We start from the raw sequence: 17,011 nt of genomic DNA on the forward strand, positions 1-17,011 counted from the left end.
TGTTAGTTATTGAACGTCATGACTCAAGCAACAACAAAAAAAGAACCCTCGTACCTTCGCTTGTGGTATGCCTGTCCTCAAACCGAACTGCTTTCTCGTCCCTAATACCGTCCGTTCTGGTGCGACTGTAACTGAAACGAGACCATTCAAATTGGGTGTTAGAGAAATGAGGCCAATTCCGAACATCGTAACTTTGCTGAACTGATGATTCTTTCTTCCCACGTCATCCGGAGCCGATACCGCTTCTTGTCCCTTCCAATTTGTCCGTCTCCATCGCTACTATGTCCACAGGGATGTAATATGCACAACGTGCATGACAAAGCTCGCAATTGGTTACCCGAAAAAGTTAGCATTGAGCATCGGGTCAGATCCGTGCACGAGAAGACGTAAACACTTTGTGATATCAGCTGCAGTCAATACATTTCGAACTCGGCCCATCTGAAATTGCAGACGATCACATAGTTTTAAACCACACCAAGTGCAAAGATTATGACAACACTAAAATTGTATGCGAGTGCTCCTACTTCTGTAGCTTTCCCCCCGTCTCCATTACGGGTCCATATCAAATAGGCACCAGTCACGTCCGAGTTCCTCGTTCGGGTAAAGGGTGGATATGGGTACCTAATTCGAATGGAACATTGTCAATGCCGAAGCGGGTTAGTACCCGGTATGAACCGATTGCGAGCTCTGTTGGATGTGCATTGCGATTGATGTACCAATAATCCAATCTATCGTGTTATTTCTCTCGTTAACAATTCTTAAGAACACTAACTGTAAAAAAAATGATTTTAAACGTTTTTGTTAATTAATATTAAAAATAACTAAAAACAGATAGAAAAAAATAAATTAATCGCAAAAACATATAATGCCACACCAGGAGACAGAACAATTATTTATTTTAAGAAAATGACAGTTGCCTAGAAGAATTGGATAGCATACTATGTTCTCACAAACAATAAATAAAATGTAAACGAGGAATTTTAGGTTTCAAATAATAATGCTTGAAATTTTTATTTTTGACATTTTATTCATAATTGCTAACTCTTGTTTGATTTTAATAAAATAAATGTTAGATATTTTAACTAAACAATCATTTTTTTACATGTTAAAAAAGTCCTACGTGCCTCCCGCTTTAGAGTCTTACCAGTAACTTGGTAAAACCAAAACTATGCAGTTTGGCTCATGAATCGACGGTCTTGTCGCTGCAAGAAGGCAGCTAAATAGTGCCGGTTCCAGCTGAGTTGCTAGTATAGTGACCATAACGAGACAGCCGTGTCGTTTTGTGTGCTGTGTCAGTTAGGATCTGGATTACAGCTGCAGTGGAAGGCGCGAAGGTGTGCGCAATGCACCAGACAGAGGGCAGCAATGATGCTGGCATACGCTGCTCATCCAGTGACCACAAACGAGGATGTAATTATGGTGATCATGCATTAAACCATACTATCTGTAATTGATTCTCAACATCTTTTTAGTCTAGAACATTGTTGGTTCAGTCCAGCACTACACTTTAAAACGTATTTGGTTTAATCCAGAATCCCCACAGCTTTGCCTGACTCAACCAACGAGTTAAAGACTCCTCCCTCCATCTGCAACAATGTACTTGGCGTGTCGTACTCTACCACCTTGCCGGCATCCAATACCAAAATCTTGTCGCTGTCCATGATCGTCTCGATACGGTGCGCAATACACAACACCGTGCTATCACCACCGCCAAAGCTCTCCTTCATCGTCTGTTGGATCAGCTTGTCCGATTCCTGATCCACATTGGCTGTCGCTTCATCCATCACGATCACTTTGCTGTCTCGGATCAACGCACGAGCGATACACAACAACTGACGCTGTCCCACCGACAAGTTCTCGCCCTTCTCCGCGACTTCGTAATCCAGTCCTTTGCCCCACGATGACACCGTATCAGCCAAGTGAACCTTCCGTAGTACCTCCCACAACTCTGCGTCACTCTTCTCTGCAAACGGGTCCAGGTTCATACGTAGTGAACCACTAAAAAGCATCGGATCCTGTGGAATAATCGTCAGCTTTGTTCTCAATTGGTGCACTGTAATGGTAGCGATATCCACGCCGTCGATGAGTACATGACCGGCTGTTGGGATCTCCACCACTCGGAAAAGTACACTCATAAGCGAGCTTTTACCGGATCCAGTACGTCCACAGATACCCACTTTCTCCCCGCTAGCGACCGAGAAGGACACACCTTTCAACACCAGTGGTAGATCTTCTCGATATCTCATGGAGACGTTCTCGAAAACGACATTGCCAGTCTTTGGCCACGCAGGAGATAGCGAATCCTTGTTGGAAGGCGTACTCTTGTATCCTTCTTCATCCAGTGATCCATAGTGAGCGATACGCTCGAAGCACGTCATGATATTCTCGACTTGAGTCGTTAGCGTTGTCATCCGTTGGAAACTCGAAGTTAATTGTGCAGCATACGTCAGTCCGAGGCCGGCGACTGCAGCTCCTAAGCTCGATTTTGTTGCAATCGCAAGGATCGCTACCGCAGCGATAATGACAGATACTAGCCAATCTGTGCGCATGGCAAACCACCTTGAAGCCGACTGGAATAGCAGGAAGAATTTGGCGTTGTTGTTCAACAGATCTTCACACTGAGAGGAGAATTGCTCCACCATCTTGTACGAACGCACTGTCTCGATACCAGAGATCGTCTCCGATACCAAATTAAGGAATGGTGATCGTGAAATACTATCCAAGCGTTTAAGTTCTCGAGCAGAGGACTGGTACAGTCTAATGGCGAACATGAAGGCGTATCCCACTGGTAGATACAAAATCAGTACATACGGATCAGCAGCAGCACATACAATAAACGCCGACGCCATCTGAAAGATATACAGCATCATCCACAGACTGAAATACGGTAATGGATTGTCCACTTGATCCAGATCTCGAGAAAATCTGTTGAGAATACGTCCCACAGGAGTCACGTCGAAGAAAGTGGTCACTGGAGCGCCTAATACTTTGCGGATATAGTTGAAATGCAGCTTGGCCGAACATCGCATGCAGATCTCCATGTAGTAGACACATCGGATGAATGTCAGTAGCAGAGAGGCGACAACTATCCCCACATAGACAGTCATGGAGTTCTTCTGACTGAGATCGATAGATCCTTTAGACCATTGACTCAGAAACCAATCGCAGAAAAACAGCGCAACTTGGGCGATCGTGAACAAGATGAAGATGGTAGCAGCTAAAATGTAGCCATTCCACTCCGACGCAGCCAAATAGTTCACGTAAGTCTTCATCCGGACAGAACCAACACGACGATCCTCATCCACAATCAACTTTCTAGGAGTCTTCTCCTTAGACTCTCCTGGTTTACCACTCAACTCCACTGCACTCTCCTGTATCTTTCCTTGTTGTTGCGTGATTTTTTCATCTCTTTCTTCACTATCATCAATGTTTTTGGTACGAGGTGAGGTCGCAAGAAACGTGAAGTCATCTTCAAGCTGCTGTAGCGTGCCATCTCCGACGATCTGGCCATCCGACATGACTAATATGCGGTCTGCATACTGAAGTAAATGGTAGTGCGAATTCAGCACCAACAAGCGAGTTGAGCCCTGAGCAATGCCCATAAGACCATCCGAGAACACGGCGTTTGCCACATGTACGTCCAACGCACTTAGCGGGTCATCCAGTACTACAAAGTCGAAGTTACGCGCTCGATACATGGCCCTTGCCACACCCACGCGCGCTTTCTGACCGCCACTTAAGTTAATTCCACGCTCACCAATCTCCGTTTGGTCGCCTTGCTCGAGCATTTCAAAGTCCGGTAACAACTGACACGCCTTAACTACGCGATGGTAGTGTTGTGCATCGTATTGCTCGCCGAATAAAATGTTATCACGCACGGTTTGGTTCTGGATCCACGCTTGTTGACTTGCGTACGCTGCGTCACCCTGGACTACGCGTATTCCTTTAATTTGGTGCATTTCTCCAAGTACGGCGTTAATAAGACTGGATTTGCCACTACCAACGGGGCCTACTATCACTGTTAACGTTCCAGGTTGGAGAGTAAACGTGATGTTTGATAGCGTCAATGTTGGAGTGTCCTCTACCCACTGGAAATCAGCGTCTTTAAAAGAAATTACTGCTTTTTCATGATCCATATTCCGTTCGTGCTGAGCTTCTTCCACCTCACCAGACACCAAGAAATCCGATAAACGACCAGTTGAAGTGATGGCTTCGGAAACTGCCACTGATGCGTTCGCGAAGATACTGAACGCCATCTTACAGGCGTTTGTGAGTGCTAAGATCACGAACGCAGTAGCCACATCCAAGGTATTGTCCAGTAGAATATACACCAGAAAGCATACCATGTTCAATATGGTCGGTGCTAGGAACATCAGTACTGCGTTGGTTAGTCGCAGATAGTTATATCTCCGCATCAACGCCACTTCTTGGTCTCGAATCTGTCGGATGGTTTCGTTTATAGAGTCTTCCCACGCGTAGAATTTAATCACCCGTATACCAAGTAACACTTCGTTCGTTAGTTTCACCCTGTTTGCACTGATTTTGGAGATCCGTCGTCTGTAAATTCCAATATGTTTCGACGTCATGAACGCCGCATACATGATCATCACACTAGTGGCAGCCACCGCCAGACCCACATACACTCCCATTTGTGTACCGATCAAAACGCAATCCGCAGTCAAGATAAGAGGCGAGATGATACACCACAATCCAATCGTGTAGGCCTCCATAACACGCTCACTATCAACTCCAGCCAAAGTGACCACTTCCCCACTGTTCATCGTCCTCCTCGCCGTTGCACTAAGCCTCAATATTTTCTGGAAAACACTGTTAATTACCACCATTCGAGCGTTGCAACCTGCTCTCGCAGTCAGAAACTGAGCGGAATTGATGGCAGTGGCTCCACAGAAAGCTACACAGCCTAGGATCACTGCGAGTCCGTAACCCGAAGAAATGCCGAAAATGTTGTCTTCCCCTTCCAAATTTTGGAGAATAGCCTTGATTAGAAAGGGCTGCACGAGTGTAAGTGTCGCGCTGATAAGATATAGACCCATAGCTATGGAGATCTTGTCCTTGGTGGCTTCCCAGAGCGCAACATTGACACTAGGCCGCTTTTTCTTCTTCTTTTGGTCCTGATTCGCCCACGAGGCATCGAAACGTGCTTGTAGACGGTGAGATTGGTCCTTTTTAGGCAATTCCCACACACTGTCTTCAGTTAAAGGAGCCTTATAGCCGCGTATCAAGAGGGGCTGCAGCCACCAGATTGTAGCGATGGACAAGAGGTTCGCAGAGTCTAATGGGCTCGATTTGTCCTCCTTCAGAGGATCAGCGATCGAGGTGGACTCGTGGCGAGGACTACGAAGCTCGTGGAAGGCAGCGGTCGGTTCCGAGTCGACGTTGCGACTTCGCGGGGCCATCGACACTTGAGACCGAGGCAGCTTCTTAGAAAGTGATGCGGGAAGTGCTTACCAATCACCAACACTCTTGCAGGGGCATAATTATGGGCACTCTATTCGAGGTTGTGATTACGCGGAAGCAAGTACAACTTGGCCGCCAAGATGTACTTGCTTCCGCGTAATCACAACCTCGAATAGAGCGCCCATTATTAATGCCTCAGGCAGGAGACTTCGAGGAAAAAAAAGAACGGTGTGTTATTTACGGGATATGGACGATCTCTACAATACTGAGCACATAAAGCTTGAAATGACAGTCAGTCGGACGAGGTGGAGTAGCTGGTGTGGGAAGAATCGATGCCAGGGTACGACACGACTTGCTTGCATGTACCGGCAGCATACTCTCTTGCCACTTCCATTGGGCTCATGGTCCTCACTTTCTGCAAGCAGAGACCGCAGAAGGAGACTTTTCGCTGTTCGAGCTCGAGATCCGACCCAACGAAAGTCAGTTTACGCTGGATTCGGCACGAGCGACATAAGTACCCAGCGCACAACTTGCAGGTGTTGGCTTCGCTTTTGCTGTAGTCACCTCTCCGCAGCTTGGATATGGGAGTCGTGCAGGTGACGCAGATGCTCGGGCGGGTAGGAGTCCCCAACTCCTTGGCCATGGCATAACGCTTTCCGAGCATCCAGATCATCTTCTTCGTCTTGCTACAGTGCGCGTACTTCAATGTCGTGAGGTAACCGGTAGCGATACTGGGCATTACGAAGGCCTTGATCATATCACCACCCGGGTCCACGATGCCTGACCCGTACAATTCAATCGTGTCAGGACCAACCTGCCGGAAGATGCAGCACACCGTGATGTTGGCGCGAATGCGACCAGGCAACACCTTCGTCTGTGGGAAGTTGACCGAGTGGAAGATCATGACACCGACGCGTTCACCGGTTGACAGTCGGACGATCTTGGTGCACTCAAGGTAAACGTAATCGCGGTTCTTGACGAGCGAAGTAGACGCTAGCGGGAGATCTAGCTCCATCCACTTGACCGTAGTCGATTTGAAGGGCTCTTCGGTTGTTGGTGTGTCAAGTGTAGCCAGGACAGCTCCGCCACTCATATCCTCGACATACGAAGCCTTGATCCGCATCGACTCAAGCGTCGGGTTTACAGCTCCGAACATGCAGTCGTCCACAGTCCCCCACGTAATTCCGGTCATCAAGAACTCCGGGTGGTCGGTCTTTGCTCCGTCTTTGGTTGTCCGGATCATCGGGTCTCGTTCAAGATACACACGTGTATCGTCCTTGGTTTTAATCAGCTTCCACTTCTTCTGGTCAACCTTCGGGCCGCTGTCACCGATGAATCGCTCGTACTTCTCAATGTTCTGGTCGATGAAGTTGTAGCCGAAGTCCATGAGGCTGGCCTTGTCTGCACTTGATAGAGAGAGTTCATCGAAAGGATTGACGACGAATCGATCCTTGCCCATGTTGAATGACTGACGGGAACGTAGATACGACGAGGCTGCCCGTGTACTTGCTGTCAGCAAGTTGCTGAAGGCCAGCAAATCGACGAATGGATTGAAAATATGCGTGTAGGAGAAGATTACCGCGGTCATCGGTGTAGTAAGGTAACCAGAGTAGGAGCCTACCCATATGCTCATCTTTCGTGTCTGATCCGGGACGGACGTCCTCAAGTAAATATGCTTCGTTGGGTAGAGTGTGAGTAATAAGCAGTCTTGTGAAGATTTCACCGCTGAGGATGTGTGGGAAATCCCTATGTAAATACCGTCGACTATGATCTTCGAAAGCCCAATATAGAGCTGCAGCACCCAGCAGGTGGTAGCAAGCACCGCCATAACTAATATGCCTAGTAGACGCATCGGACTTCTTGTGAGTTCTAGTCATCAGACGAGTTAGGTTTTGTTAGAGACGAAGTGAAAATAGCTAGAATACTTCAGAGATACACGCTATCCGAGCAATATTTTAACGAGGTAATGACCCCAAGACAATAGCGATGCAGCTTTGCTCTATATACTGTGTGGACAACCAACCGCCGCATCTCAGGCCGCCCAGACAACCAAGTTGGTTGCCAACCGACTGACATCAAATGCCGCATGGTGGTCGGACCTGGTTGAAGACTTTGTAGCGCAGCTGGTCAGAGTTGAGGGCACATTCACTTGGCGTCGCCACAGAAACGCGTAAAACCGGATAAGAACATGAGCTCGCATATGCAAGTTACATGCACATCAAATTCGCGGTCGCCACACACGTTAAAACTTTAAAACCTATCTTCCAATGCGTTGAACATCTCGAGTCCAGTACGGTTATTTTTACTTGAAGATGAGGAGCTTTTATTATTAATTCGCTAACGACCCAGTGCGTTAAACGCTGGGCAAGAATCGTTTCGGTAGGAATGGATTCGGATACCATGATCTCACGGAACTAGCAGTACAGAGTCAGGCAACAATTTTCTTTGATAAAATATCTTAGATGAGGTGGATCCAATACTGTAGATACAAGATGACATTTAGATCTACCTGGAGAGTGGTCCATACTCGATCAATAATCCTACACATTCAGGAACTTTGAACCAATTGCAGGCTACATGAGTGCGTCTGCGCCTTGCAAGAGGGTGCAGTAAAGTAAGCAAAAGTACTCTCTGTGACGTCAAGAACGCTATATTGATGGTCGCTAAAAGAACAGACGTCCAAGCTTAAGAACAACAGAGATCGACGTCACAGTGTGTGGTCGAGGTGATGTCAGTCGAACGACGACTTGGAGTTGCTGATGTACGAAGAATCACTTCCAGGGTAGGACACCACTTGCCTGCTCGTACCCGCGGCGTACTCTGTCGCTACCTCCATCGGGCTCATGGATTTAACTTTTTGTAAGCACAATCCGCAGAAGGAGACCTTGCGCTGCTCAAGCTCAAGATCCGATCCCACAAAGGACAGCTTACATTGGATCCTGCAAGAGCGACATAGGTGCCCAGCACACAACTTGCACGTGTTTTTACGTTTGCCGTAGTCTCCACTCCGCAGCTTGGATAAGGAAGTCGTGCACGTGATGCAGACGTTGGGGCGATTAGGAGTTCCTAGTTCCTTAGCTTGAGCGTAACGCTTCGACAGCATCCAAGCCATCTTCTTCATCTGGCTGCAGTGTGCATACTTGAGTGTTGTGAGATATCCACTCGCGATACTAGGCATCACAAAAGCCTTGATCATGTCACCACCCGGGTCAACGATACCCGATCCATACAACTCGACCATGTCGGGGCCAGTCTGACGGAATATGCAGCACACTGTGATGTTGGCACGTATACGACCAGGTAACTCTTTTGTCTGCGGGAAGTTGACCGAGTGGAAGATCATGACGCCAACACGTTCACCATTGGACAGATGAACAATCTTGGTGCCCTCGAGAAAAACGTAGTCGCGGTTCTTGATGAGCGAGGTCGAGGCGAACGGGAGGTCGATCTCCATCCACTTCACTGTCATCGATTTTAAAGGTTCTTCAATCGTCGGTATGTCAAGTGTAGCTAGGACGGCGCCCCCGCTCATATCCTCGACGTACGAAACCTTGATACGCATCGACTCGAGCGTCGGGTTCAAGGCCCCGAAGATACAGTCATCAACGGTTCCCCACGTGGTACCGGTCACGAGGAACTCTGGGTGGTCTGTCTTCACTCCCTGGTCGGATATTCGAGTCATTGGCTCTCGCTCTAAGTACACGCGAGTGTCGTCCTTGGTTTTGATCAGCTTCCACTTCTTCTGGTCAATGTTTCGGCTTCCATCGCTGATGAATGCTTCGTATTTCTCAATGTTCTGGTCAATGAAGTTGTAGCTGAAGTCCATCAGGCTGGCTTTGTCGGCACTCGAAAGAGAGAGTTCCTCGAAAGGGTTTACAACAAAGCGGTCCTTGCCCATGTTTGGTCGATTGATTTCTAGTAGCGCAGGATCGACGGAGGTAGACGATGTAGTTTGCTGTTGCCCAGCAGATTGACAAATGCGCGATTGCACAAAATATAGAGGCGATCCATATGTCTTAACATAGAAAACAAGAGTTTGAGCTTCGTGTCTGATCGGGGACGGATGCTCTCAAACTTAACAGATTTTTACTACAGTAGGAGAGAGGTTGCGTACATCGTTTTTTTTTTTTTTTTGAGGAGATGAAATGAACTGAAGACTGGACCAAAGGAGGCGAGCGGTTGTGAACGAGAGTATCGGTAACAAACCCATGCAGTATTTGCATAGGCTGGCCCAGCGTCTTGCTTTCCGGAGAGTGAATCCTTGCACTCGCCAGATGAGGGACTTTTTTATTTTGCACGAGCGTAGCGACTGCCATTGCAGAACGAAAACCCCATGAGGATAATGACATCCGTCCTCCTTCCCGTTTTCACCTCTGACTCCATACAAAAATCAAGTTTTTTTTTTTACTAAGAATGAGGTGTACGCAGCCTCCGCCCTTTTTTTATTAGTTAAAGCACTGTCAAACGTGGATAGTTCGCATGATCGTCAGTCCGATATAGAGCTGCAGGTTCCGGACGTAAGAAACGACGGCCTGCATATTGGTCATTACCTTTTTCCTATTATAGACACTTCAAAACAGTTTGTTGTAATAGCTGCTATCTACCTCTTACCTTGGCTTGTCGAAACCATATCCCCAGAGCGTGAACTACCGATATCCACGGGACTCCCCAGGTAATAGATCCATAGATCCGACCGGAACCGGCGAGCAACCTTTTCATCTTCAGAACGGCAAAATGCTAGCTCAATACAGTATTGACAATATATGTATGTCAACATGTAAGTGCATAGTGTCATTAGCCAATAAAAACACTATTTTACAACGAGGCCATTTGTAGTACTACTATGAATATTTCACCACTAATGCTATTATGACTTCTACTGTGCTTGAGTTATCTAATGGCGCCGCAAAAGGGTACGCACAAGCTCCGTCCTCAGCCAGTTTTACAAGTGCATTGACTACCTGCACATTCTTTGGCATCACTCCGAGAAAATAATACTTTGAAGTACCAGTACAATAAGTAGTCGTTTAAGTGAATAGCATATTGTAGTATCTTATTAATTTGATAAGCAATAATATGTTTTAAAAGATATTGATCGATTTAACTGTAATTCCGTCAATACTCAAGCAATTTCTTATGTCTTACAATTTTTACTTGAAGTAGTTTAGATAATGATATAGCACAGCAATAAGCGAAATAAAAATATTGGTAAGAGCTGTTTCAACATCCTGTATATATTTTAAAAATATTGGCAAGAGCTCTTACAAACTCTATATTTATTTTTCCATAGGCATTGATGACAGCCGTTTGATAACTAAGGAAATAAGATAGACGAGCGCCTACGTTCTGATGCCATCTTATTTAGTGCAGGTGGTGGCATCAGAACATAGGCACTCGACTATCTTATTTCCCCTCGACGTTTGCCACAGCAATCGGAATTTCGGATAAGAACCTCAGCTCGAGGATGGACAAGTCGGACGGACCTACAGGCAAAACGACCTCAAAACATCGCATTTGTGATAGTCGCCGAACCAAGCTAAGACTCTCCAATCGAAAACCATTCCACGATTTCTTGGGCCAAGAATGGGCAAGAACCGCTTCGTTGTGAATCCATTCGGACACCTCGCTCTTTCAGAGCTCGACAGGTCCAAGCTCAAGGAGTTCGCCTACAACTTCTTTGACCAGAGTGTCCTCAAGTACGAGGCGTTCATTGGAGACGGCGGCCCGAAGGTCGATCCGAAGGAGTGGAAGCTGATCAAGACGAAAGATGACACTCGAGTCTACCTAGAGCGTGAGCCTCCAATCCGGACGTCCATATCAGGATCAGTCTCGGATCATCCAGGTCTTCTAATGACGGGCGTCACGTGGGGCACTGTTGAAGACTGTATGTACGGTGCATACAGCCCCACGCTCGAGGCCATGCGCCTGAAGGCTTCCTACGTCGAAGACATGAGCGGTGGTGCCGTGCTTGCAGTTCTCGAGGAACCGACGCCTGAGGACCCGTTCAGGTCGATGACAATCAAGTGGGTCGAGCTCGATCTGCCGTTCAACGCGACGAGTTTGGTTAAGAACCGCGACTACGTGTTCATCGAGTACATGAAGACCGTCAAGCTGTCAAATGGCGAGCGCATCGGCTGCCAGATCTACCACTCGATCAATTTCCCACAGACGAAGGAGCTTCCGAACCGTGTACGAGCTAGCATGACAGCGTGCGGTATCTTTCGCCAGCTTGGCCCCGATACTGTAGAGGTGTACGGTTCGGGCATCGTCGATCCTGCTGGTGACATGATCAAGGCTTTTGTGATTCCAAGTATGGCGACGGGATATCTGAGTCTTCTGAAGTACGCTCACTGCAGCAAGATGAAGAAGATTGTGTGGTTATTGGGCAAGCGCTATGAGCAGTCCAAGGAACTGGGAGCACCGAGCAAAGCTCACATCTGCGTAACATGCTGCACTCCTATTTTGAAGCTCACTCGCGGAGATTATGGCAGGAGCGAAGGAAGCACATGCAAGTTGTGCGTCGGCTACTTATGCCGTTCCTGCCGTATTCAGCGCAAGTTGACATTCATGACCTCGGTTCTCCAGATGGAGCAGCGCAAGGTGTCGTTCTGTGGTCTTTGCCTGCAACAAGCCCGTACAATGAGTCCGATGGGGGTCATTAATGATCAGATGCAATCGTCAAGCAAACATCAATTGTCCAATTCATGCGGCACCATTGACTCTTCCTACGCCAGCTCGACCACATCCGAGTATTGTTCAAGCACTCTCTCCGAGCCTACTGGCTAAACCGCGAGGAACGATCGCCAAAGTGGCCAACGTTGTTTGATATAGTATTTGGTTGAAGCGTGAGTATCGGTAATAAAACGAAAAGCCTCCTCATTCAGTCGTCGTCTTACCGCCCTTGTGATCACAGCGTTTGTCATCTCCATGTGTGCTTCATACGTTCTTTGTCATCTCAGTCTTGGTGCCGTCGAGAGCACTTTGTGCTACTTCCTCGCAACTCGTCGTACCACAGACAATTTTACGCATCAGTCATGGCGATCGACGCGACTGTAGACAAACCGTTTAAGCTTGTAAATGATATTGCACCACAACTTCTTATCAACAGCGTAACGCAGTGTGAAGCTCTTGAGCGTTGCTCTTTGTAGTGGGTCTCAGACCCGAACACAGTATCAGGAAGCTGGCGCTTCATTTACCTAAATCGCCTAGATCACTCACATGATGCTCTGAACACGCAGAGCCAAATCATGTTGTCCAAATGTAGCTCGAATGTCGTCCGAATGGAAGGTTGCCGTGATCATCATTCTTTTTGCACTTCAACTAGCACCTATTGCAAATCATTGCAATATGCCTCAAGAGCTTCACGCAACCAGTTTGCTCCACGTATACACGTATCATTTTGGGCATATCTCTCCACAGAGAACGAAGCGGCTCCCACGAATCTTCAATCGGTTTTAGGCCTTTCCAGGACACCAGAAGCTCGTAGTCCTTCTTGGCTGGGCGCCACCAATGCTCGTTGAGCTCCGCCACTACCAGCACGATATCTTGGGATACCACCTGCTCTCAGACTTCCCAGCCACATTGTAGTCCTTGTCAGCGTAGTACTTGAGCCTAGGCGCGTGGGCGTCAGTCTCTGCACCGTTAACTCGATGTCGGACTACAAATGAGTGCACATCCGCTCGCACTACTTGTACGGGCCAGTCCAGGTGACGAGTAGCGTATCCTGATACTTCTGATCCAGTCGAGACCATCTCCTACGCTGAAGTGGATTTTTCTAGCACCGCGTATCATGCATTTGTTCCTCTTAGTCAGTTTTTTGCGCTCCGTCGTCACGGCTCTAGGCACCTCGTAGACGCTGTCACGAAGAACCTGCAGCTTCTTTGCAATCAATTTGGGCTGGCTCGTCATATCTACGACTCCCTTTGTTTCGGGGTCGACGCAGAAGCGGAGTGGACTTGGAAATGGTAGAACACAGAACAGTTCGACCGGTGCTTTGTTGTCTAGCGAAGACAGAGGAATGTGATTGATGCTCGCTTGTAGTAGTGGTACTAGCGATGCCCAGTGTTTGGTGTCCTTTTTATATTCCATAATATCACTCTGAGTACTTGGATAACGTCACGGTTGACGCGCTCAATGGTGTCATCGATCCAGGGGTAGTAGGCCCCGGTGAACCGTTGTTCGCACTTGAGATGCTTGCGTATCTCTGCTACTACCATATTTTTAAAATGGTTGTCTTGGTCGCTGATCCAGATCGGCAGGATTTTGTATCTGCTGTGCCAGTCTAGGATAGCGTCCACTGCTACCGCACTAGTTGGGCTAGCACATGGTACCAGCTCACAAGCTTCGTCTTTCATCACCAGCAGTTATTTGTCGCTACCAAAGGATTCGTCCACAGTTATGAAGTCCCAGTGTAACGCGCCGTCCCGCTCGTTACACCGAAACGTCTCACTCCAAGATCGCTGCACTATCTTACCACACTTCACGTGATGGAAGAATAGGCATATCGATAGCAATCTGTCTACTCTTCTGTGTAAATTATCCACAAAGAAATGGCGCTGTAGTAATTTCATCATTGCAGCACGGCCTCGATGACCTTGAACTCGCGATAAACCAATAGCCATTGCAACAGTGATTCATCCTTTACAGGTATACACAGTCGGTCACCACGATACCAGCCATTGTCCGACATTCCCTTGGTGACGAGGTGGACTGGCACAGTATCCAGAGTTGGCCATGTAAAAGCTGGGGCGTTTAGCGGTCGAATCGCTGCGGTACTAACAGCCGTTTCTTGAGCTTCTGCTCTTTCTTCTGTATCTCTGTCGAGTCGACGGGGTCCTATCCCTCCCCGCTCTGACGTTCGGCCTGAATCCTCAGGGTCCTGTCTTCCTCCCCACGCCGATGCTTAGTCCGGGTTTGCTGAGTCCTATCTTCCTCCCCGCTCGTCCGCTTACACAACACCATGGCCCGCAATGCCCCCATTGTCTTGGTGGTTCCCGGCCTACCTCGATACCATATCGGCCCATACATTACTGCCTCCTTCAATGTGTTCAATGTGGTAGCACTCCATCACCTTGAGTACCCAACGCAGCAACTTTCCCCTAACGAACTTTTTCACTTCCTTTCCAGATGCAAACACGTAGATTAGGTTGTGGTGATTTACAGAACAATCGGTATCCGTGGGGCCGCAAAGCAAGTGAGTGAGCTGGTCGCAGGTGCGGACAATCGGGTACGCTTCTTTTTCAGTCACGCTCCAATTTTTCTGCGACCCAGTAAATGTCCTACTAACACATACCAACAATTCATGCTGCTGTTTAGTGACTGGCTTACGGTTTGCCAAGACCATACTCGAGTCACTATAATACCGTAGTCCACGTCGGATGCGTCCGTAATGAATGTTATCACAGCGTCGGGGTGAGGGAATGAAAGTGTTGCTGCGTTGACAACCTGGGTTTTAGTGTGTCGAATGCTTGCATCTGAGTGCCATCGAGCTCCATACTAATTCCAGTTTCCACTCGCTTCGTTCGCCGTGACGCTGTCGCCAATGCCTCATCGAGCTTCTCCTGGAGTGGCTTGGCTACTCTCGCAAAGTCAGTCACACTCCCCCTCATCCAATTAGCCATACAGAGGTACTGGTGCAGTTTGCCCGTATTTGTCGGGTACGGTAGGGAAGTAAGTGCCTTGATACACTTTGGGTCGTGACTCACACCGTGACCAATTCTTACCTTACCGCACCACTTCACTTGAGGCTCGAACTAACTCGACTTTGCCACGCTTAGTTTGAAACCGAAGGAATCGAGAAGATCAAGCAACCTTTCTAGCTTAGCCACGTCTGTCTTCATGTCCACAGCATATATCAGAAGATCGTAGATCCAGACTAGTAAATGTTGATACAGAAGCTCTTGGAGGCACTTCTCGATAGTAGCTTGGAATAACAGAACGGGGCCACAACTTCCTTGTGGTACATGCCGCAGTATGTAAAGCTTCCGATGAGTAATGTACGACAACACCTCCTGGCAAGCTTAGTCGAGGGTTATCTGCCAATACCCGTTGATGAAGTCAAATAGTCCGGAAATATGACTGCCACGCACCAGCTCTAAGCCCACTTAAGGGTTCGGCATGACGCCGACGATGTCCTCCACTCGCACATTGAGAGGTTTTAGTCTGGTGTCTGTTTGTACCAGACTTTCGATCTGGAAGAGCTGGGCAAGCCCACCTACTGTATGTATTCTCGTAGATCCGATCCATCTCCTCTAGTATCCTGTTGAAGTCCACCATGAATTGTCACAGGCGAATACTTCCGTGTCTTACACTTGTAAGGTTTTTCGTTTTTTTCAGGTGAATTTTCGCTTGTCTTCTATAGTAAGATTATAATTGTTTTGTTCTCGATGCCCATGATGCACACTCTGGTGCCGGTGCATCTCCTACGCCTGCCTCGCAGCCGCAGCATCTGCAAATTAGTATTGGTGTAGTTTGCGAGTACTGCCACAGCTCAAAACGAATGTGTACATCCATTAGTTCAGCAGGTTACAAGTGTTTTGTTTCAAATAGAGAAGTATGTGTAACCTGTTGAAAAGCATGCTATACACCAGTAACTTTGAGGCCGTTAGATACATGTGCTCCACACATCAACGCATAGTCGTTGGTCATGAGAACACGGAGTACGGCCGTCGGTAAATGTCAGGCATTCCCCGTTTACAGAGATGTTTTGCCAACGCCACGTTGCTCTCGCCCGGCGATAGTTGTCAACCTTAATGGGTACACCAAAATCGCACGAGTGTTACACGAAAGTTGCGAATAATTCTAACAGGTACTTAATTGTAATCTCCGGTTGGGCAAATATTCACGGATAATATAAACATCCAAAAGGTTAGTGGGTATACCAAATGCTAATAAATAGAGAACAGGGATGTATCTAAATCATGTTGAGACTTGGTATTAATAATCAGGGGATTACAACGTGGTTACAATCCCGGGTAGGATTCAGGATATAAAAATCCAGAGAACATGGTGGTCGATTAGGAACATCGTTAGACCCGAAGTGTTTCCTTTTTTTCGTTAGAGCCAAACTGTTTACTTTATTGGACGAAAACACACTTTTATTTTAAACTGTTGGATAAAACCCCCTTTGTTAACTTTTATTGAACTGTTGAACGTAAAACCAAAATGTTTATGTTTTAGATACAGTGCTGCGTCTCAATGAATCCGTCGTTATCTTCATATACCCTTGCATATCTGATATTCAAAATTATTTTGTACAAATGGATTAGAACTTATACAATGGATCTACCCCCAAAATGCACGTTGGTAACCAGGGTTCCGTAAAATATTATTTATATGGATTTTCTCCTCTAACGCGAATAGATACCTGCATGGTGCTTAGTAAATCTGCAAATAAATAACTTGTATCCACAACCATGGCAAATAAATATTAAGCAGCAAAGTGAAATCATGTTACTAAGCCGATGTGCTGTCATACTACCTAGATCACTGCGTCAACAGTAGTGACGTCCCAGTAGCTGCTGTTAATCTTCAGAAACAGCAACATCTCCAACATTAGCGGTGACAGTCGGTTCCGTTCGTATCGCATTATCAT

The 17,011-nt window shown here is 47.2% G+C and overlaps 4 protein-coding genes across 4 annotated transcripts; 1 reads left to right on the top strand and 3 right to left on the bottom strand.

Annotated features, from left to right (window-relative positions):
- Nucleotides 1-1,291: 1,291 nt before the first annotated feature.
- Nucleotides 1,292-5,440, bottom strand: PPTG_21936 (hypothetical protein). The gene has a single exon (XM_008901104.1). It carries the CDS (start codon nucleotides 5,415-5,417, stop codon nucleotides 1,524-1,526), a length of 3,894 nt encoding a protein of 1,297 aa, XP_008899352.1. The 5' UTR covers nucleotides 5,418-5,440; the 3' UTR covers nucleotides 1,292-1,523.
- A 186-nt stretch (nucleotides 5,441-5,626) lies between these two features.
- Nucleotides 5,627-6,953, bottom strand: PPTG_21937 (hypothetical protein). The gene has a single exon (XM_008901105.1). It carries the CDS (start codon nucleotides 6,875-6,877, stop codon nucleotides 5,711-5,713), a length of 1,167 nt encoding a protein of 388 aa, XP_008899353.1. The 5' UTR covers nucleotides 6,878-6,953; the 3' UTR covers nucleotides 5,627-5,710.
- A 1,090-nt stretch (nucleotides 6,954-8,043) lies between these two features.
- PPTG_06687 (hypothetical protein) lies at nucleotides 8,044-9,316 on the bottom strand (the record flags this gene model as incomplete). The annotated part of the gene is made up of 1 exon (XM_008900728.1): nucleotides 8,044-9,316. The coding sequence occupies one exon, from the start codon at nucleotides 9,314-9,316 to the stop codon at nucleotides 8,150-8,152; it is 1,167 nt and encodes a 388-aa protein (XP_008898976.1). The 3' UTR covers nucleotides 8,044-8,149.
- Nucleotides 9,317-10,925: 1,609 nt separating this feature from the next.
- Nucleotides 10,926-12,309, top strand: PPTG_06688 (hypothetical protein). The gene has a single exon (XM_008900729.1). It carries the CDS (start codon nucleotides 11,002-11,004, stop codon nucleotides 12,202-12,204), a length of 1,203 nt encoding a protein of 400 aa, XP_008898977.1. The 5' UTR covers nucleotides 10,926-11,001; the 3' UTR covers nucleotides 12,205-12,309.
- The last annotated feature ends 4,702 nt before the right edge of the window (nucleotides 12,310-17,011 follow it).

The sequence above is a fragment of the Phytophthora parasitica genome, assembly GCF_000247585.1.
Source record: "Phytophthora parasitica INRA-310 unplaced genomic scaffold supercont2.10, whole genome shotgun sequence".
NCBI classification, from domain to species: Eukaryota; Oomycota; class Peronosporomycetes; order Peronosporales; family Peronosporaceae; genus Phytophthora; species Phytophthora nicotianae.